This window comes from Artibeus jamaicensis, unplaced genomic scaffold (assembly GCF_021234435.1).
Source record: "Artibeus jamaicensis isolate MK-2021 breed Jamaican fruit bat unplaced genomic scaffold, CSHL_Jam_final contig_64, whole genome shotgun sequence".
Classification (NCBI taxonomy): domain Eukaryota; kingdom Metazoa; phylum Chordata; class Mammalia; order Chiroptera; family Phyllostomidae; genus Artibeus; species Artibeus jamaicensis.
Window position 1 is genome coordinate 11,095,480 of NW_026521911.1, and position 22,119 is coordinate 11,117,598.

Below are 22,119 nucleotides of genomic sequence, written 5' to 3' on the forward strand. Positions count from 1 at the left end.
ACTCCTTCATCCATAATGCTCTCCAGGTCCACTCATACTGTTGTAAAGAGTGAAATACTTTTGTTTTTTATGGCTCAGTGGTATTCCATTGTGTAAATATCACGTAGTCACTTTACCTGGGCTACTTCCATAGCTTGGAAATTGTAAATAATGCTGCAATGAACATACGGGTGCTTATGTTCTTTTGAATTAGTGTTTTGGGTTCCTTTGGATATATTCCTAGAAGTGGGATTTCTGGGTCAAAAGGCAGATGTATTTTAAATTTTTTGAGTAATCTCCATACTGCTATCCATAGTGGCTGTGCCAATTTGCATTCCCACCAACAGTTCAAAAGGATTCCCCTTTCTCCAGATTCATGCCAGCACTTTTTTGTTGATTTATTGATGATAGCCCTTCTGGCAGGTTTGAGATGATATCTCATTATGATTTTAATTTGCATTTATCTGATGATTAGTGATATTGAACATCTTTTCATATGTCTATTGGCTATCCACATATCCTCTTTGGAGAACTGTCTATTCAGGTCCTTTGCCCATTTTTCATTAGATTTTTTTATTTCTTATTGTGGAATTTTGCAAGTACTTTATAAATTTTAAATTTTAACCTCTCATCAGATGTATCAGTGAATATGTTCTCCCTTTCTGTGGGTTGTCTTTATATTTTGTTGATGTTTTCCTTTGCTCTGCAAAACTTTTTAGTTTGATAAAGTCCCATTTGTTTATTTTTTTCTTTTGTTTCTCTTGCCTGGGGAGATCTATCTGATAAAATATTGCTATGAGCAATGTCCAAGATTTTGTTGCCTATGTTTTCTTCTAGGATTTTTATGCTTTCAGGTCTAGCATTTAAATCTTTGATCCACTTTGAATTTATTCTTGTGTGTGGTATAAGAAGGTGGCCCAGTTTTATTTTTTCTGGATGTATATGTCCAATTTTCCCAACATCATTTATTGAAAAAAACTACATTTAGCCCATTGTATGTACTTGCTTACTCTGTCAAATATTAATTGGCTATAAAGGTGTGGGTATATTTCCAGGCTCTCTATTCTGTTCCATTGACCTATGTGTCTGTTTTTATGCCTGTACCATGCTGCTTTGATTACTACGGCCTTATAGTACAGTTTGATGTTAGGTAGAGTGATTCCTCCAACTTCTTTCTCAGGATTGCTGTTGCTCTGCAGGGCCTTTTGTGGTTCCAAATAAATTTTTGAAATATTTGTTCTAGTTCCACGAAATACATTACCAGAATCTTGACAGGAATTCTGTTGACTCTATAGGTTGCTTTGGAGAGTATGGACATTTTAATGATGTTCATTTTTCCTACCCATGAACACAGTATGTGCTTCCACTGATTTGTATCTTCTTCAGTTTCTTTATTCAGCATCATAATTTTCCAAGTATAGGTCTGTTATATCCTTGGTTAGGATGTGGCCATGTTTATGCACATGTTACTTCTTATGCTCAGAGTTCTCTTCTTTCTAATGTCTGTGAAGCAAATATCTATAGATGCTTCAGTTTCCAGCTTAAGAGTTTTATCTTCTCTCAGACCATACTAACCTGCTCCTCCCTCCCTCTCTGATACTCATTCTCTGCCAGATATTCTTCCTGAATCCTTCATAAATCCCTCACATGTATCTTCTGTGAGATGCTCATGCTGAATACAAGTGTGTGTTTGTATTTCTGTCACTCCTACTAAAGAATGAGCCCTCTAGAGGAAAAGAAGAGACCTCGACTTGTTAAAAGTATTATATAGCACAGTGTTTGGAATATAACATAAGATTCATAGATATTTGCTGAGGGGGAGGAAGCAAGAATGGAAGTGATGAGGCTGCATAGTTTACTTCAAGAGAAGGCTTTGCTGTGTTCTTATCTTACCCTTCCAGTGAGATGGCCCTTTGGAGAGTCACCGAAGGCTGGCGGGTTGCAGTGCTGTGTTGGGAATGACTGCAAGAAAGAAAAAAGAAACGTGACCATGAATGCTTCACACATTCAAATCAGTCCTATTGTCAATAAAAGAACCAGTTCTGAAAGAAATACATTAGAGATTAAATCACTGTTCTTTTGGTGATAGGCAGAATCACTCCCAAATAAAACATTGTACCTAATAAGGAGTAATTATTTCCATGTAATTTGGTTTCAACAAAAACAAATTTCATTATGATGCAATGTAGTATTTTTTAATGCAAAACATTTTTTTTCTAAGCAAAATTTAAAAAAGAGCAAATTTGCAAATTGGGGTAGTATTTAACTTGTATAAATTTGTTAGTTTAAATTTGTAACACTTACTTGTATAGTTAATAACAGTTCAGTGGTTGGATAACACAAAAACTTGAAAAATGGGACTTTCAGTTGCATATCAATCTTAGAATCTAATGTAATTTTATATTTTGTTTTGGTTGTATGGTAACAAGCAAAGATTGATTTTACAGATACATGGTTGCAACAAAAATTATAATATCTAACATTTATTAAGCACTTATATTGCCCAAGTGACTTTTCTAAGTTTATGTGTTTATACCTTTTATATCTCACAACCCTACAAGGTATGTACTGCCCCACTGAACAGATGAGAAAGATAAGTACAGAGTGGTTTAGAAATGCACCATAGTTGTCTGGTAAATACCCGTAATTGAAATGGCATCTAGACTGTCTGACTCTAGAGCCATTATTCTTAACTGTCATATTATATTACTTCCAAATATAAGAATTGTTCAAGTTTATAAGAACTTGCCTCACAGTCTCAATTAGAAATAAAGGGATACTTTTATCTGAGATATGCACAATGACAATCTAACAGCAAAAAAAGAATGCATTGTGGGTTTCCTGTGTGTTAAAATGTATGATAAAAAATACTTCACTGTGTAATTTTATCTTGTAGAGTAAGTTACTTAAAAATCTCTGAATGTCAGTTGCTCATCTGTAAGATTTGGATATAATACCTTTCTCATGGAGCTGTTATAATGATTCAATGAATTGTTTTGAACAGCACCTGTAACATGGTAATAAAAGTGACATAAATGTTTATTAAATAAGTAAACTAATATGATTTTTCAGTGTGTAATTTGAAATGTTTGGAACCAAATAAAAATTATTTAGATCACTACAGTTGGCCAGATAGTCAATACTACAAGGTACATACTTCCAAGCACAGCTTAGGTGATTAACAGTAAATAGGAAATATATTTCTACTGCAAAACAAGAAATTAATGGAAATCAAAATAAGAGACACAAATTCACCTATAATTCCATTGGCTTGTCCCAGACTTTACAGAATTATCTAACTTAATTCTTTTAGCTGCCCTATAAAGTAAGTCTGAGTATCGCCATTTTATGTATAAGAAAACAAAACATGTAGAACTTAGATAACTCATCAGAGATCAATAGTCTGCAAAGAGGGAACCAAAAATGAAAGTAAAGCCTGTCTTGTTGCCAACTGTGTGTACTTCCTACTCTGTGCTACTGGCTCTATGTGTTTGATAGCATTTTCTATATGCACAGAACATGTATAACTATGTATCTTACATTTTCCCCTTACATTATTATTTTACTATTTCTGATAGGGTCTTCATAATTATTATTTTGGAGTTATATGATGTTATTTTCTATGAGTATATAATTTAACCACTGTTTAACAGTTAGATATTGGATTATTCCCATTGCTTCAGTATTGTAAACAATGTTGCAATGAACATATTGATAAATTACTTTTTCTTATTTTATAATTTTTAAAAATCTATTCCACAAAATAAAAAACCACATTATTAGGTTCTTGATTACTTTTCAAAAGTTTTATACCATTTTATTGTCTCGAAAATACACACACCAGTTTCACAATAATTTTACAAGCACTAACATTATAACTTTTAAAAGATGGATAATTTAATCAGTGCAACTTATATCTCTGATATGTATTTCTGTGTTTATTAGTAGGGATCATAATTTTTTCCTATATGCTTATCTGCTAATTAGATTTTTTTTTGTTTAAACTGTTTAATCCTTTCCCTTACCATTTATCTTTCACTGGTTTAGAAAGTACCAAGAGTTCTTCTTGTGTAAAGATCAATGATGCTCACTAGCTGAGATTAATGAGTAACTGGAATCCTTGATGGCTTCCTCACCATTAGCTTAGCCCATATAATTAAAGCAAAGAAATATTCAGTAATCTCACTTTATTTATCACTACTTTAAACTAACTACTTTATTATTCTGCCCTAAATTATTCCAACAATGTCCCTCTTAAAGTTTTAGTGATGCTATTAAAAGCAAAATGTACCATGAAGTGCTCAGAGAATTTAACTCTTTTTATATTACTCATGAAAAGTCAGCCAGTTTCTCCTACTATGAAAATTTGGAACAAACAGAGACTTTTACAACATGTAATTACCATTTTACTTCACAAAGACAATTAAGGTGAATTATCTGACACTCCAGACCTTTGGATGCAAGGTAAATTTTGTTGTTCCCGGACAGTAATGCTTAAGTGGTGCTTGCATGGGGCACACTTACAGTGGGTTTTAGGAGCTACCTGGTGGTGATAGTAACTGGCATTTTAGAACAGGTTCCATTCTTTTCATATTATTAGCTAAATAGACAGAATCTTGCTAGTTCCACCATGACTAATACATTATAGGGAACCACAGCCTGGCTCTTTCACCTTCTCTGGCAAAGAGGCCAACTGGATGGCATTCTAAGAACTGGAGTAGAAATAACCAAAGGAGGAAAGCACAGCTAAAACTTAGAGCCTTCTCCATTGGAGAGCTAAGTGCTTGGAATATTCCTTGTCTTAAACAAAACAAAACAAAGCCTACCCACAAATGGCCATCCTCCTCCTTGTATCTGTCACTTTTCTAGACACTGCCAAACATCTCCTCTTTGAAGTATTTTAGGATAAGCCTTCCCACCTCCCCAGCACAGTTGCCATGCTGCTCTGTACCCCAACTTGTTTTCCAGACATGCATAACAGCATCCAGGGTGAAGAATCACAACCATCAATTTATGTGCCTGTTTTTCCTGCTGAGTCATGTGTGCTTGCAGATCAAGGAGTAGGGATTTTCCATGCAGAGGACCCAACACAGTCAGTTAGGAAATGCTGAACTCTCACTGATTACTGAGAGGTTTTTTTTCCAATAAAATACCACCCATTATTCTCATAGTGTATGTCCAAGTTGCATGTCAGTGGCTTCTGAAGATCTTTCTTTAATGAAGATCATTTAATAAAGAAATTTCTCTGTCCTATTTGCACCATCTCATTAGTGAGGCCTGGACTTTTATGAGAATTTAAGTGACAGTGAATGGTGGGTGAGTCAAATGAGAATGAGGAAAGTCACAGCACTGATGCTGGGGAAGAGGTCCCTGTCACCTGGTAGAAAACCTGTGGTACCAGCTCTGTACCTAGGTAGCTAGGCTGAGGTGTCAAATCAGGACTGTAGAGGCAAATTATACCAAGATTTTTAAGACTTAGAGAGAGAGAACGGCATGATTGCTTTTCTAAATCATGTTGTCATTGAATAGAAGTGAGCCAGAGCCAGAGACCAGTATAGTCTTGTTTGCAATAATTCTCTGATTTTCCCAGTGCAAGACTCACTACTTGGTGCCTAAGAAAATGACTCCTGAATGGTGTGGAAAGGTACATTTCTACTGCTGTATTAAATTAATTTTTTTGAGCATCTGAGTTGAAATTGTTTTATTACACATGGAACATAAAGATCCTAGCTGGTAGCAATAAACGGCTTTTTAATTTTCTCCATCTCTTAAGCAATGAGAGGCAGGGTAAGTGGTATTTCCAAAATTTAATATGAAAGTTATGTTATTTTAATGGAGAGCACAAAAAGTTTTTCTTGTCTTTTATTAACACATTGATAACAATAAACTTACTTAATGTGCCTTGTAAAGTTTCATCTATCACTAAAATACCTTCCGATGTGTTTTAGATATTCTACTTGATTCTCAACTCACATTTCTAAAGGACTTGCATCTCCTCTGGTCATGTTTAACCCCTCATCACTTTCTTGAATACCTGTATCTATCATTTATCTGCTCTCTTAATATTTCTTTTCTTTTTTTTGTCTACTTTCTATCTCTTCAAGTACACACATTAAGTTGTTACTAATCTAAAAAAAAGAAGAGTATGTCTTGTTGGATGTCCAATCAGTATCTCAAATACAACATAATCAAACTACTATCACCTTCCTCCATGAAGCTGGATGTTCATCCTGTTGTTTCATTGATACTTACCATAAGTTCTCATATAATTATTTATACGTTCTGTTTATATCTAACAAATGTTAATTGGGTACTATGTACTAGGAATTATGTCAGGTGCTAAAAATGACTCTTTGATTCCTTAATAGTGTAGTACATACTCAATAAATACTTGATAATGAAGATGATGAAATCAAACAAACCGTTTGCTTCCATTTCATATGAAAAATTTTTTTTCAGCAAATCTCCAGGTATGTTTGATAGATAAAGCATCTAAGCTGGATATAGAAGAATGTATAAGTATTTTAAATGGTGGAGAGGGAAAAGAAGACTTTTTTAGATGCCAGAAGTATCTGATCAAGGTCATGGAGGGAGTGGTTTGGCTTGGCAAGAGCAGGGCCAGGTATGAGGTCAGAAAGCTGACTAGGGGTAGGTCATGAGGAGCACTGAATACCATGCCAAGTGGACTGGACATTTTCAAGGCTGATAAGTGGAAGTGGGGAGAGGGGTCAAGATGGTACCATGTTGGACTCAGAAGGGCAAATCTGAAAATGCTGTGGACAATGAAAGGAAGAGGAGCAAATGTACAGGCAGGGAAACTAATGGAAAATGAATAAATATCTATACTTGGATAATAGCAGTAGGGATTAAGAGTAGGGGAAACAACACAGTTGGAGATAAAATATCCAAGAATGATTAAAAAAAGTTGTAGATAGTGCACTTTGATCTCCTGCATTGATTCTAGTGATCTGGATGGGTGGGCATTTCTTCTGAAAGTTAAAATCTCCTCATTAGAAGAAACCTGCTCTTTCCAGGGCACAGGGATAGTTGTGCTCTCTTCCAGAACTTCCAAACAAGCCTTCAAAAGTAGACAGACTTTGATGTTAGAAGGAAGGTGGTGATGAGAGAAAAATAAATTGCATTGTATTATTGACTGAGAGAATAATGAAACATTTAATATAACCAAACGGCACATGTGTTTATAGGAAAATACATGTGCATATAGGAAAATATAATTGAGTTTGGTTTTGTATAAGATTAGCTTGATGTACCTTTTATACTTGTGGGAAATATGATCTACAGTGGAGCATCTATAACTACTGAAAAGTTCTTTTTCTTTTGCCTGTAGTAGCCACTGAATGACAGATAGTCCTTGCATATTTTGTGTGTTATGTGCCACTGAGTTGACTCCAACTCCTAGTGACCCTATGAATGCATGATGCCTACCGTGTCCTGTCCTCAACAGCCCTGTTCAGATCCTGTATACTTGTGCCTATGAATTCCTTTTAAAAAATATTTTTACCCTGGCTGGTGTAGCTCAGTGGATTGAGCGCGGGCCTGCGAACCAGACAATCGCGGTTCGATTCCCAGTCAGGGCACATGCCTGGGTTGCAGACCAGTTCCCTGCAGGCCAGTTCCCAGCAGGGGACGCACGAAAAGCAACCATACATTGATGTTTCTCTCCCTCTCTCCTTCCCTTCCCCTCTAAAGATAAATAAATAAAATATTAAAAAAATATTTTTAAGGTTTATTTTTAGAGAGAGGGGAACGGAGGGAGAAACAGGAGAGAAACCTAAATGTGTGGTTGCCTCTCATGTGCCCTCCACTGGGGACCTGACCTACAACTCAGGCATGTGCCCTAATGAGAAATTGAACCAGTGACCTTTTGGTTCACAGGCCAGCAGTCAATCCACTGGCCTCACCAGCCAGGGTGCCTATGAATTCTTTTATGGAATTCATCTCATATTTGGTCTTCTTCTTTTCCTCTTTTGCATCCTTTTCTCCTCAAACAAACATTGCTAAATATTTTGGTTCTTTCTTTACGAGACAATTTTCAAGAATCTTAGCCATCTTTTCTTGTATACTCTTTTTTAAAAAATATATTTTATTGATTATTCCATTACAGTTGTTCTATTTCCCCCCTTCATTCCCCTCCACCCTGCACTCTCCTCCCCCACCATCCCCCCCTTTAGTTCATGACCACGTGTCTCAAGTTTATTGCATACTCTTAAGTTTTCCTTCTGACTTTTACTTAAATTTCAGAACCTAGGAATGAATTCAGAGTTTCAGATGTGTTCAGAGCAGGGCTGAGTGCAATGAGTAGCTGACTTTCCTCCCTCTGAATCCTTACCTTTGCCAGAGCTGATGAAGATAATATGGACTTTTAAAGTTTGCTGATTTGTTAAGTTTAGGGTTAATCTGAACTCTCATATATTTTTGACATCAAATGATTCAGAATTAAGTCTATCATGTATTTGTACACTGAAACTTTGGCAACTCAATATAGTTATTAATATCCACCCTTGTCAAATGTAATGGTGTTAATTTTGATCTAGTTTTACAGTTAAGCTAACATTGCATCATTAAATCAACTCAATAAATATTTATTGAGCATCTAATATATGCTAGCCATTATAAGACTTATCTCTTTCACCTAAGTATTGTATTCTTTTATGTTTTCATGCAAGTTATTAATTATAATAAAAACAAGGACTGTGCATTGTAGCAAAGGATTGTAGCAAATCATCACAGGTTTTTTCCTCAAGTTTGATAGTTAGTTCACAAGTTTTATTGTTGAAAGCTCTTAATGAGCATCTTTATACAGATTAACTAATCTTCTCCTTCCCCTCAGTGACAACTGACCAATGCCTATAGCAAGTGGGATGCTCATGATACATATATTTCCAGACTTTCCACATGATTTGTATGCTCATTAAGAATCAGTTGTAATTGTTCTTAAATCTGTCTAATCTATTGTACTCATTTTCATAATTATGTAATTTAAGTAAACGTTATGTAAATGAAACATGAGTTTGTACAAAACAATTGTTAATATCAAGAGTAAACTTACAGAGCTAGAAACACTTAATAATCAATCATATGTGGTTACAAACATTGCTGCCAAATTAGGTATGAGAGAGACAGACAACCGTAAAAGTCAGGAAGTACAACAAAATATAAAATTCTCACTTAGTTTACTTTTAATACTCATGCCAATTTACAGAAATTCAAACTGAAGGGCATGGGTGATAAATTAACAGTGTGCTTTATGCAGGAAAAATGAAGAAAACTTATTTGAAAAATGGGACCCAGGTCTGGTCCTTTAAATCAATTTATTGTACTAAATATTTTAAAGGAATTGATGGACAATTTATATGTTGGAAAACATGTCATAAAACTGTGGCCTAGAGAAAATCTTGATCCTAACATATAAAAAATGATAAAGAACATAATTTATTAACTGCTCTCAGACAATTTAAAAGTTTGGGTAATTTAAGAAAGACAAGATATAACTTGGACTAATGAGAATGATTTGTTAAAAATTAAACTTGTGAATAATGAAGAAATTATACATTTTTGGACAAACAGATGTATCTAAAGATGAAGAAATATGCTACATCAAATTTCTCATGTCATAGCAAAGATGCTAGACATGTGGCTTTAGGTTAAATAGTTTCAGTCAATAGTCAGTAATAGTAGGGTAACCCCCCCAAAAGAAATTGGAGAAGCTCTATTGGGGTAAATCCCATTTATTCTTTTACATACTACTAAACATTGATTTAATTGTGCCATGATACAGTTATTTATTTTTAAGTTAAGGTGAAATAATTAAGACACACAAATATTTTTCTCTAAATAATGACTATTGTATACAATCTTTTGGTTAATGAATCAATAACTGGTTCTGGTTGTGTGGGTTATAAGAAGTTCATTGTCTACATGTGTAACAGGATTATTACCTAGATACCAGTTCTCTCCTTATCCTTAAAAAATATCATAGGATACCTAAGAGTCTTGTCACAGAGGAGGCCTAGAGAGGTTACGTTGTGTGGCTTGAACATGTTTAAGGTGAGATCAGAACACCCAGCCAATTCCTAGCCCATGGTTTTCCCTGTCCTGTGCCACTGTTACTTATTCATATTCTTCTCTGTGGCAAAAGTGTATTAGTGAACACAGTAGCCAAAAAACTGGCCATTCTAAAAATCCTGCTCATCATTGTTAAGTAGCTGGAAAACTCTGAAGGTGTACTACGAATGCTGGTCTAATCTCCATGACAAATTTTTTGATTAAAGCAATGATGAGAAATCCCAGTATTTTTCCCTGTGGACCAAACCAATTGATAAATGACTGGTGTTAAAGCCTGAAACAATAGCAGAATGTAGTTTTTCAACACAGTAGGCACATCCCTGCCTTTTGACTGCACATCATTCTTCTCGACTTCTGGAGTACACAAGCTGCATCTAATGTGGCAACCCATGAACATCTATTCCAAAGCTCTGTTTCTCACAGACCATTCTTCATAAGCAAAGTAAAAAACTGAAATTATAATAGCTTAAATAAAATATCACCTAGCACCATGAGTGAACTTACTTCCAAAAGGAAAGCCAATTTTAGTTAGAAATTTTACATAAAATATAGGCAAGTACTATGGAATGCACCAACAGTTAGAGAATTTGGAATGAGAAGGTTTTGTACACCTGTTGGGATGCTAGGCATTTAATTACTATGGCCCTGGGTATTCCTTCATTTTACACAGGAAACAGGTTTTTCAGGATAACACCTTCTGGTTTTTATTCTTTGCAACATCTGGGAAGCAGAGTTGTGTAGACAAAAGAATAGAAGTATGGAAGTCAGAAATGTACTCCTAATGAGAGCTCAATGGCTTGAGATAAGTCACCTTACTTGCCTTCTTTGTTTTGATTTTTTTCTTTGGTGTTAAGGGGAAACAATTGTTTATGCCCTCCACATCTACTTTATTGATGGGAAACAGATGCTCATCCACTTACGATGGGGTTGAAAATATTGTAAGTCAAAAATGCATTTAATACACCTACCCTATTGAATATCATAGTTTAGCTTAGCCTACTTCAAATGTGCTCAGAACACTTATGCTAGCCTACAGTTGTGAAAAATTGTTTAATACAAAGGATAAACTGCAGAGTTTGGTTATTTACCCTCATGACTATGTGCCTGACTGGGAGCTGCTGCTTTCTGCCACTGCCCTGAATCATGAGAAAGTATCTTACTGTATATTACTTGCCTGGGAAAAGATCAAAATTCAAAATTCGAAGTATGGTTTCTACTGAAGGAGTATTGTTTTTCATACCATCAAAAAGTAGAATAATCATAAGTTAAACCATCATAAGTCAGAGACAATTTATAGTATGATAAGAAATGGGCATGATCTTGAGAATTGATGGTCTTGGGTTAGGGATTTCCTACCCTTCCTAATTCAGTACTTGACCACCTCAAAACCCAAACACTCTCATCTCCACTCCTGTCTTCAGTGTAATATAGGTAATAGTGCCTTATTACAGATTGCTCTGAAGGGAAAAATAAAGCAACATATGTGAAAGGAATTTGATAAAATGTGAAGCATGGGGAATGGTAAATAGAAATTACTTTCCACAGAGGCAGTATAATTTGGTTATGAGGTGTCTGAAACTAGTGACCTAGACTTGAACTAAGCAATGGGACTAGCAAAGAAAAACATGGCTACAGTAAAGATATATCAAGGAAATGGAATCTGTAGAATTTGGCAATTACATGTGGGTAATAAGTGAGGAGTCTGAGATAACTTCCATGTTTCTGGCTGGGATGACTGAGTCAATAATGGTACTTCAAGCTGAGAAAAGAATATGAGAATAATAACAGATTTGGGAGGAATATAATTATTTTAACGTTGTACATGGTAAGTTTCTGGGAACTTATGTGACATTAGTGAAATCTCATAAGGTAGATATTTACCAATGTCCAATTTCAGGAGAGAGTTATGATATGACAAAGTATATTCTGAAGTCAACACAGTAAAGATGCATTTAAAGTCATGGGTATTCTTGGATAGATTATGATAAAAAACTGAAAGCTGAGATGGAGACCTGGAGATAACCAATATTCTAAGATGCACAGAGAAAGCTAAATCTGGAACGGAAACTAAGAAGGTGTGAGTAGAGAAGCAGAAGTAAAAACCAAGAAAATGTGGGGCTATGTTAGCTAACAATGGAAGCAAGGAGAGTTTGGTCAACTGTTACCAAAGACCTTAAAGGGCTTAATCATGGAACAGAGGGAAAACTGTTCACTGGAGTTTGGATTATATTCCTGAGGCAAAGAGGAGGTCATAAACAATTTAAAGTAATTATTAAAACAGTCACTTTTGTAGTTTAGAATTGGTCCTCCATGATCCCCAGATATATAAAACACCTAGAGAAGGGTTAAAGAAAGCCAAGGACCTATAAGAGGAGCTGATCTTAAGAAGACTGGGTGTAAATACCAAAGCTTTCTGTCCTAGTACCACTAGAAGCCAGTCCTCAGAATCTTTCTGCAGAACAAGTAGAATAATTACCTTTCCCATGTCAAACTAGCACACACAACAAGGTGAACAAACAAACATAAAATGGAGACTTGTGCCTCCTACCATGATGTTGAGTTCTATTTCTAATGAATTGTTCTTGTTCTATAATTTAGTTGCCTTATTGATTTTCATATAGACAACTGGAACATCCAAATAAATGCAGTTGCTTGGCTTAGTGATATCTATTAGTTTGTATGAGGGTCATGATATAGTCCAGATGTGCAGCAAAAGAGAAGTTGCTTCCCTTGACATTTGGAGACTGAATCCTCCTCATAGTGCTCACTGGAGAGAATTTGTCACCATCTTTGCACTAATAAGTGAAATTAGTAAAAGGTAATTTGTTCAGTTCCCTCCACTCTGCACAATTTATATGCCCAAGTAAGAACTGTCTTTTCTGGTATTCTCCCTTGCTCGAATACATTCGATGCAGCCATGTGATTGGTCATGGGTTCCGCTAAGCTTCTACTTATTACCAGAACTAAAAATCTGGACACTGAAATGCAACATGATATAATGTAGTACTTTCCAAGTCTCTTAACGTAGATTTTAATTTGGTCAGTGAATTGAAACCAGGTACCAGCAGTAAACCTTTTCTGTTTAAACAAATGCTTGCTTTCCTTAGGGATTAATTTCCAGAGCAAAGCAACTTTTAAAAAGCATTTTAGTCTATGACAAGCTTGATAATATTGAGCATTTATGGTCATTGGGCTATAGATGTAAGAAAAATATCAAATGTAAAATATCAACGTAAGGAAAGTCTCAAAACACTAAAATGCTTTGACTTTGAATCTTAGTAACAACCTCCCAAATGAAGGAAACTATTATCCATTAATGAAAAATGTCTGTCTCTTAGCAACTAAATTGGATGCGAGTTACAAATGCATCAAGATGCAAGTGAGAGGATTTGAAAGGGCATAAACTTTTAAATTTATGATAGCGTTCTTCTTCATATTTCTTAAGATTCACAAAGAATGAAAAAATTACCTCTTTATAAAAGGCCAAAAGTTTTAGAATAGTTCATTAACACATTAGAATGCTCACACATCAAATCAATTCTCTGTACCCCAGTTTTACAATCTCCTCGTCAGTCAACACTCAGTCATAGTATTCACAGTATGCAAAACACTATGCCTGATGTAATGAGAAAAAAGGCTAAATCGAGGATTATTATTTTCAAGGATTTATGATGTGACATGGAGAAAAGACATAAGTCCACTTAGTTGTTCATTTTTATTCATTCTCTCTCAGTCTGCCTTTTGGTAAACAGCAGCAGCACTGACCTAGCTGTTCAGTTCAAAATTTTTATTCATTTTTCAGTTCCAATCATCACACCATAATACTCTGCAACCAATTCATTAAGCTCTTTTGCTTCTACCACAAAAATGTATCCCCCTCACCAGTGCTACCACTTTAATGGAGAAAACACCTTTGCTTGGTATACTATTATAACAGCCTCCCAACTGGTTTTCCTCCTGTCCTGCTATACACATTTCTATTAGTGGCTTATAAGAGTTATTAAAATCATAAAATCAGACCATATTGACCCCAAAGAGTTCCAGTTATAGTTAGAATAAAATTCATGGTCACTTCTAGGACTATAAGCTCCTACTGTCACTGTCTACCTTTCAGTGCTCATGGCTCATCACTATATCCGTCACTCCCCAAGACTCAGACGCCTGGCCTTCTTCCTGACTCTTAGATATTCTCACTAGTTTTCCTCTAAGGACATCTGCATTGACTGCTTGCTTTGCTGTAGGTCTTCTTATGGACAGCTTCCTGTCATTCAGGTCTTAAGTAAAAGGTTCCTTCCCCAGAGAGGCCTTCCCTGGTCTTCCAGCTAAAGGCACTGCACTCTTATCTCAGACAATAAGCAGCTTTTTACACTAATTTATTAACTTCATAACACTTGCACTTATTACTCACTGAAATTATCTGTTTATTTGTTCATTTCTGTATTTACTGACATCCTCTCCCTTTGAAAGCATTGCTTCCACAAGAGGAAAAAGGAACATATACATTCACAAAACATACACGCAAGAGGGAACCCCCTAATGCCTGGAATAGATTTATTTAAAATGGTATGGTCTTACAACTTTAAACTTCAGTCACCTTCAAAGTACTCTCCATCTGATCCAATATACCTATCAAGACATTTTTTTCCACTGCTCAAAAGCGTTTTTGAAACTGTTGATTTTGATGCCTTTTAATGCTTCTGCCATTTTTCGTTTCACATTTTCCACATCAGCAAAATGTTTCCCTTCGAGGACTTTTTTCATCCAGGGAATCAAACAAAAAAGTCACTGGGGTTGAAATAGGGAAAAGTCAGGTGAATAGGGAGGGTGGGGCATAGGGGTCATGCAGTTTTGATCAGAAACTGTTGAACACTCACGGTGTGGGTGGGTGTGTTCGTAAATTACCCATCATAAAATGAGCATTGAAAGAGTCCTCAAAAAATTCACTGAGGCCAAACACAGCTTCTCACAACAATGCCAGTTGGCACACTGATACAGATGGGTTCCTAGAGCACCCACCTAGTGGGGGAAGCTTGTACTACAAAGGGTCTGCCCTCCAGAAGATAATTCTGGTTTTTTTTGTTTGTTTTCCCCCTCGTATATGACTACTGAATGAAAGATAGAGCAAGACAAATATATAAACTCACATTTAACCTAGCTCTATTCAGATAGGGGAGACTCATGAACTTATTTAGGATTCCCTGATGTCCTAATTTAAATCACAGTTTCACTAATGACACAACTGACAAGGGTTTACAGAGAAGTAATACAACTCAATGCCAGAAAGACAAGCAATACAATTAAGAAATGGGCAGAAAACCTGAATAGGCACTTCTCCAAAGAGGTCATACAGAGGCCCATAGACATAAAAAGAAACTATCAACATCACTAATCATCAAATGCAAATTAAAACCTCAATGAGATATCACCTTATACCTGTCAGAATAGCTACCCTCAATAAGTCAACAAACAAAAAGTGTTGGAGAGGGTGTGGAGAAAAGGGAACCCTGGTACACTGTTGGTGGGAATGCAGAGTGGTGCAGCCACTGTGGAAGCAATATGGAGTATCCTTAAAAAATTAAAAATGAAACTCCTTTTTAGCCCAGTGATTCCACTGCTTGGACTATACCCCAAGGATACCAAAACACCAAAAATATATTCACACCTATGTTTGTAGCAGCACTATTTACAATAGCCAAAGTTTGGAAACAGCCTAAGTGCCCATCAGTAGATGAGTGGATAACAAAGATGTGGTACATTTACACAATGGAATACTATGCAGCAAAAAGAAAGAAGGAATTCCTACCCTTTGCAAAAGCATGGATGGAACTGGGGAAAATTATGCTAAGTGTATTCAGTCAGTCAGTAAAAGAAAAATATCGCAAGATCTCAGTTACATGTGGAATCTAATGAACACAATAACTAATGAGCAAAATAGTAACAGAAGCTTAGATACATAAAACAGACTGACAGCTGCTGGGAAGGAGGGCGTGTGAGATGGGGAAGTGATTAACCAATGAACATTTATGCACAAACCATGGACAAAGACAACAATATGGAATTGGCTTGGGGAGCAGAGAGGATGAGGCTAGGTGGGGATGAGGAAAGGGAATAAAAATGGTGCCAAATGTAACAATGTAAACAACAAAAATAAAATAAATAAATCACAGGTCATGATTTCAATATCACTTAATTCATGCTCTGTATCTTGCTTCAGTCATGCTCTCTTATTCCATTTCCCACCTGTCTTGGTGCTGTGAATTACCTAAGAACCATGCGTTGACTGTACTGCAGAGGGATTATTCAGAAAACCCTTACTGGGGATTATTGTGTTCCTCCACTTCATGCCACATCCTATATTGAGTGTGCCATTTGTTTCTCAATGCTCCAAATCTTTTTATCCACCTCCAAATTTTAACAAGGCAAATTTTTATACACCTGTATACTCATTCAACCAACATTTACTTAGCATCATGTATGTGCCAGGCAACAACCGCTCCCCAATTCACTTTACTTAATCCTCCACCTCATATTTACTAAATTATTCTCCTTGTTATTTTCTTGTAACATCCCACATTTGGTAACTAATGTTTCTGTGTGTACTGGAAGTCAGTACTATGCTGGACACCGTTAAGAAATACAAATAGGAAGCAAGCCCAGTTCCTGCCATCAAGGATCTTAGTTTACACAGATTGGTAAATGATTAACTAACCAATTACAGGCAAAAAGAAAAAATAGATTAAGCATTCTAACAGAGGAGATCTCACTCTAGCCAGAAGTTTATGGAGGTCTAGAAAATGAGTGAGAAATGATCATTTTATTTTTATATTTTGATTTTTAAAAGATTTTATTTATTTATCTTTAGAGGGGAAGGGAAGGAGAGAGGGAGAGAAACATCAATGTATGGTTGCCTTTCGTGCGTCCCCTGCTGGGAACTGGCCTGCAGGGAACTGGCCTGCAACCTGGTATGTGCCCTGACTGGGAATCGAACTGCAATTGTCTGGTTCGCAGGCCCGCGCTCAATCCACTGAGCTACACCAGCCAGGGCAGAAATGATAATTTTAAAAGAAGTTTTTGTTTATTTATCCTAAAATTTCGAGAAAGCCTGCCCTTTGATTTTTTTTGTGTGTGTATTTTTCTTCTGGGATTTCAAATTTCTAAATATTTCAATGGGATCATTTTATAAATAAGACAAGTTATACATATATATCTGTATTGAAAATATTAAGTTACTAAGAACTATTATCTATTTAACAACACACCAGCAGAAATATTCATTAGGTAAGTAGTAGAACTCTAGAAGCAGGTGTCATTTCCAAGTATCTTTTAGTTTGAGAAAAGTTCAGCTATTTTCTTTGTACAGGGCCATTTAAACATGACCTTTGATCACTAGAAAAATCTCCAAAGAAAGCTCTAAGATGATATCAAGAGCCATGGCCCTTTATTGCTATTTATTTGCCCGGCTTGCTGCCATTCCTTCTTCAGGACTTAATCGCATGCAGGCCTGGATTGGAAATATTTTCCTTGGCTTGGTCTCCCCTGCACTGCAGCATATACTGTTGAGGCACTTCCCACACCACAGTGAAGCACCGTTTTAACAAGGGCTATTTCTCTAGATAGACTGTGAGCTCCATGAAGGCAGTGACCATGGGGAAATAACCCCAGTAGCCCCTCAAGCGCATGCCAACACAGTTCCTGTCCATTGGACTGAGCACTGCAATGCTTGTTATGTTGTTTCCACAGGGGTCCCAAAGCAAAAATATTCAACTTTGTCAAGCAAAAAATTTCGTGATTACATTTAATGAAAGCCTAAATAAATATACCTGGTTTTTATGTTTATGTGTAAAATACCCTTGACAAAAGTGGAAAATGAAAATATATTCACTAGTAGACCACCTCAAATTCATGAAAAAGGACAATGTAAATAAGGAAGGGACTTATTCATTGTCACTTAAGGAACACAGTGGTGGCTCTTAATTATGGAATAAAATATGTGGTGGAATTTAATATATGAAAATAACAATAAATACATCTTTTTCTGCTCCAATGAACTTGTGTCTTATTGGAAACATTGAGTTAAAATAGCAGTCATAAAAGTTACAGAGGTACAAGATTTAAGCAATCAGGCATGGCCGAGCCTTGCAGGGTTTACTGCTGCCTATGGTTGGTGCTGCTTAAACAAGGCTGAAAGTCATCAGTGCAGCTGGGCATGAAATTACAGGATCCTAATCTGCCCACATGGAGATGCTCATTGTCATTACAGTCAAATGTCATTTCAAAGTTAGTTTTGTGAAAGATGGAACAGCCATATTTACTCTGGTTAAACAAAAAAGAAGAAATAAAACTGACTCTATAATGAAGAATTCTGAATATGTCCTCTAACTACTGGTAGTTTTTCATGAATTAATGAATATTAAAAATACAAAAGTTAATCCACAAAAGACAAATTTATAGACATAAAATAGATTAGTAATTGTCTGGGGCTAGGGTAGAAATGGGAATTAATTGTAAATGGGCATGAAATATCATATCAGGGACATTGAAAATGTTCTAAAATGATTTATGGTAATTGTTACAAGACTGGGTAAAAGTACTAAACTTTAGTAAATTATATACTTGAAATGGGTGAAGTTTATAATATGTAAAATATATCTCAGGAAACTGTTAAAAAAGTTTAGGCAAAAATACAAAGCTTGAAAAGTATAGCACAAAACTTTGAAAAAATTATGTTATTAAGCATTTTTTGTAATTTTTCCTTTTTTATATTTTATTTTTCAATTACAGTTTATATTTAATATTATTTTATTTCAGTTTCAGGTATACACCTCAGTGGTTAGACAATCATATGCTTTATAAAGTGATCCCTCAATATTTTAATACCCACCTGGCACCATACATAGTTATTACAATAGTATGATTGTATTCCCTATGATGTACTTTACATTCCTGTGACTGTTTTGTGATTACTAATATGTACTTCTCAATCCCTTCACCTTTTTCACTGAGGCCCTCCACCCCCTTCCTCTCTTGTAGCCATCAGTCCGTTCTTTGTATCTATGAATCTGTTTCTGTTTTGTTTAACTTATTTTGTTCTTTAGATTCCACATATAAGTAAAATCATGGGGTATTTGTCTTTCTCTGACTGACTTATTTCACTGAGCATAATAACCTCTAGCTCCATCCATGCTGTCTGAAATGGCAAGATTTCATTCTCTTTTATGGTTGAATAATATTCCATTGTTACGTACGTACCACTGCTTTTTTATCCAGTTATCTATTGATGGGCACTGTGGTTGCTGCCATATATTGACTATTGTAAATAACACTGCAACGAATATAGGAGTGGATATATCCTCCTGAATTAGTATTTTGCATTTCTTACTTTTGTAATTTTTAAGTTCTAAATTTTTAGGGTTCTTACTAAAACTTGATCTTATCCCACACAAGCAGAAAGCATTACCTTAGAAAATTATTAATTAATTCTTAGAGACAGGAAAAAGAGAGGGAGAGAAACATCTATTAGTTGCCTCTCACATGCACCCCAACCAGGGACTGGGCCTGCAACCCAGGCATGTGCCCCGAATGGGAATCAAACGGGTGACCATTTCCTTTGTGCGACAATGCCTAACCAATTAAGTCATACTGGTCAGGGCAAGCATTACCTTTTATAGAAGGCAGACTACCTGACAATGACATTCATGTTTAGTCATGTTTTGTTTCTGGCAGTGAAATCAGAGAAGAGGTTTCTTCAGAGGATTCACAAAATGCAGACCAGTAAGGCTCATTCTGAAGGGGCACCCATCAGTATATGGTGATATCAGCTGCTATCTGGCCTTTGCTTGATTCCTTATATTTGGGCTGCAGATGATTTATAACTGTTGGCTTTAAAGCTTTGTGGCATGGGAAAATATTAAAAAGCAAATAGGAAAAGTAACAAAAATGGAAAACACAGATTTAAAGGGAAGGACATAAACTTTCCTTGAGGAGATAGGGTTTTGTTTTTCCATTCCTTTAACTACCTCTTTGAATATAAACTGATATTTAAGTAAAACTACCAGGTCCTGAATTATACCTTATTTAAAATATTTAAAATGTTAATTATTGCTTCAAACTTCTATTTCTTTGAGCCTCTATTCACCAAATCAGACTTTAAAATTTACATGAATATTGAAATACTATTTGCCATTATATTAATATCTGACAAAGGAGGCAAGAATATTCAATGGAGTAAAGATAGTCTAGTCAATAAATAGTTTTGGAAAAACTAGACACATACATGCAAAAAAAGAAAAACTTGAAAAAAAAGAAACTTGACCACCTCACACTATACATAAGTATAAACTTAAAAGGGATTAAAGAGTTAAATATTAGACTAGAAACCATAAAATCTTAGGAGAAAACAGTAAAGTCTCAGATATTTCTCATAGTAATATTTTTTTCTGATATATCTCCTTAGGAAAGGAAAATGAAAGAAAAAAATAAACAAATGGGACCACATCAAACTAAAAAGTTTTGTACAGCAAAGAAAACAATCAACAAAATGAAAAGATAACTAACTGAATGGGAGAATATATTCATCAATAATACATTGGATAAGTGGTTAATATTCAAAGTTTATGAATAACTTTATATAATGCAACACCAAAACACCCTCTGAACAATTACTAAAAATTGGGCAAAGGACCTGAATAGACACTTCTCCAAATAAAACTTACACATGGCCAACAGACACATGAAAAGATGCTCAGCATCACTAATCATCAGATAGGTGCAAGTTAAAGCCACAATTATACCGGTCAGAATGTCAGTAAATCAACAGACAACAAATACTGGCAAGGATGTGGAGAAAAGAAAACACCTGTGCACTATTGAAGAGAGTGCAGACGGGTGCAGCCACTTTGGAAATCAGTATGGAGTTACCTCAAAAAATTAAAAATGAAACTTCCTTATGAACCAGTGATTCTACTTTTGGGAATATATCTGAAGAATCCTGAAATACTACTTTGAAAGAATGTATGCATGCCTGCGTTCATTGAAGCATTATTTACAAAAGCCAGAATTTGGAAGCAGTCCCAGTGGCCATCAGTAGATGAGAAGATAAAATAGCTACACTACATTTATACAATGGAATACTACTCAGCCATAAAAAAGAAGAAAATTTTACCCTTTGTGACAGCATGGGTTGACCTGGAGGGAATTATGCCAAGTGAACTAAGCCAGTCAGAGAAAGACAAATACCATATGATTTTACTTATTTGTGGAATCTAATGAACAAATAAACTAACAAAATAAAAAACACTTTTTGTCATTATAGAAAGAAGAAAGAGTAACTTGTTTTTCTAGGCAATTCTGAATAATGTAGAGGCTGACTTATTCCTCGAATTGTTCACACATTGATTTATTCCACAGATATTTACTGCATGCATAATATGTGCCATGTTCTCTCCAGGAATTACAAATAAAGTGATGAATAAAAGGAAAAATATCCCTTTCTTCATTCAACTTACATTCTTCTGGTCAGGGGCCCAAAAGCAAAAACATGGCTCCTACTTATTTAAAATTCACAATCTCTAAAGCACTTTGCTAATTGCTTTGTATACATAATCTTATTTAATCCACGTAAGGTTGGGCTTTCCCCATTTTGCTGATGAAGAAACAGGCTCAGAAAGGTAAAATGCTTTTTCTCCAGCCACAAAAACTAGTAAGCAGTTAGATTCTCCTCCAGTCTCTCAAGGTTCAACACCTGTTCTTTTAACTACCACAAATGTTGCCTATGCAAAGGGCCTGAGAACAATTACTAGTTGAATAATGACTGCCCTCAAAAGTTGCAGATAAAAGTACTCTTTAGGAATTATAAGAAATAATGGATATCTCTTTCAGTCAAGATGTATAGGTAGACATGCTTTGCCTCTTCATACAACAAAAAGAAGGACAACAACAAATTTAAAAACAAAAATTAAACTGTAGGGAAGTCCAAAAACCAAGGAATGAAAGAAGAAACATTCACCCAGATTAGCAGGAGGTACAGAGACAGGCAGCTGGGGTGGAGAGGACTTG

General features: G+C 35.6%; 1 protein-coding gene across 13 annotated transcripts in view; it reads right to left on the minus strand.

The window, feature by feature from the left end:
- The window catches only part of DLG2 (discs large MAGUK scaffold protein 2), a 1,926,133-nt gene that overhangs the window by 387,404 nt on the left and 1,516,610 nt on the right, over nt 1-22,119 (minus strand). For all 13 annotated transcript variants that reach the window (XM_053670841.1, XM_053670838.1, XM_053670836.1 and 10 more), the window contains one exon: nt 1,873-1,941. In XM_053670841.1, coding sequence (XP_053526816.1) covers nt 1,873-1,941 — 69 coding nt within the window. The remainder of the gene's footprint in view (nt 1-1,872; nt 1,942-22,119) is intronic.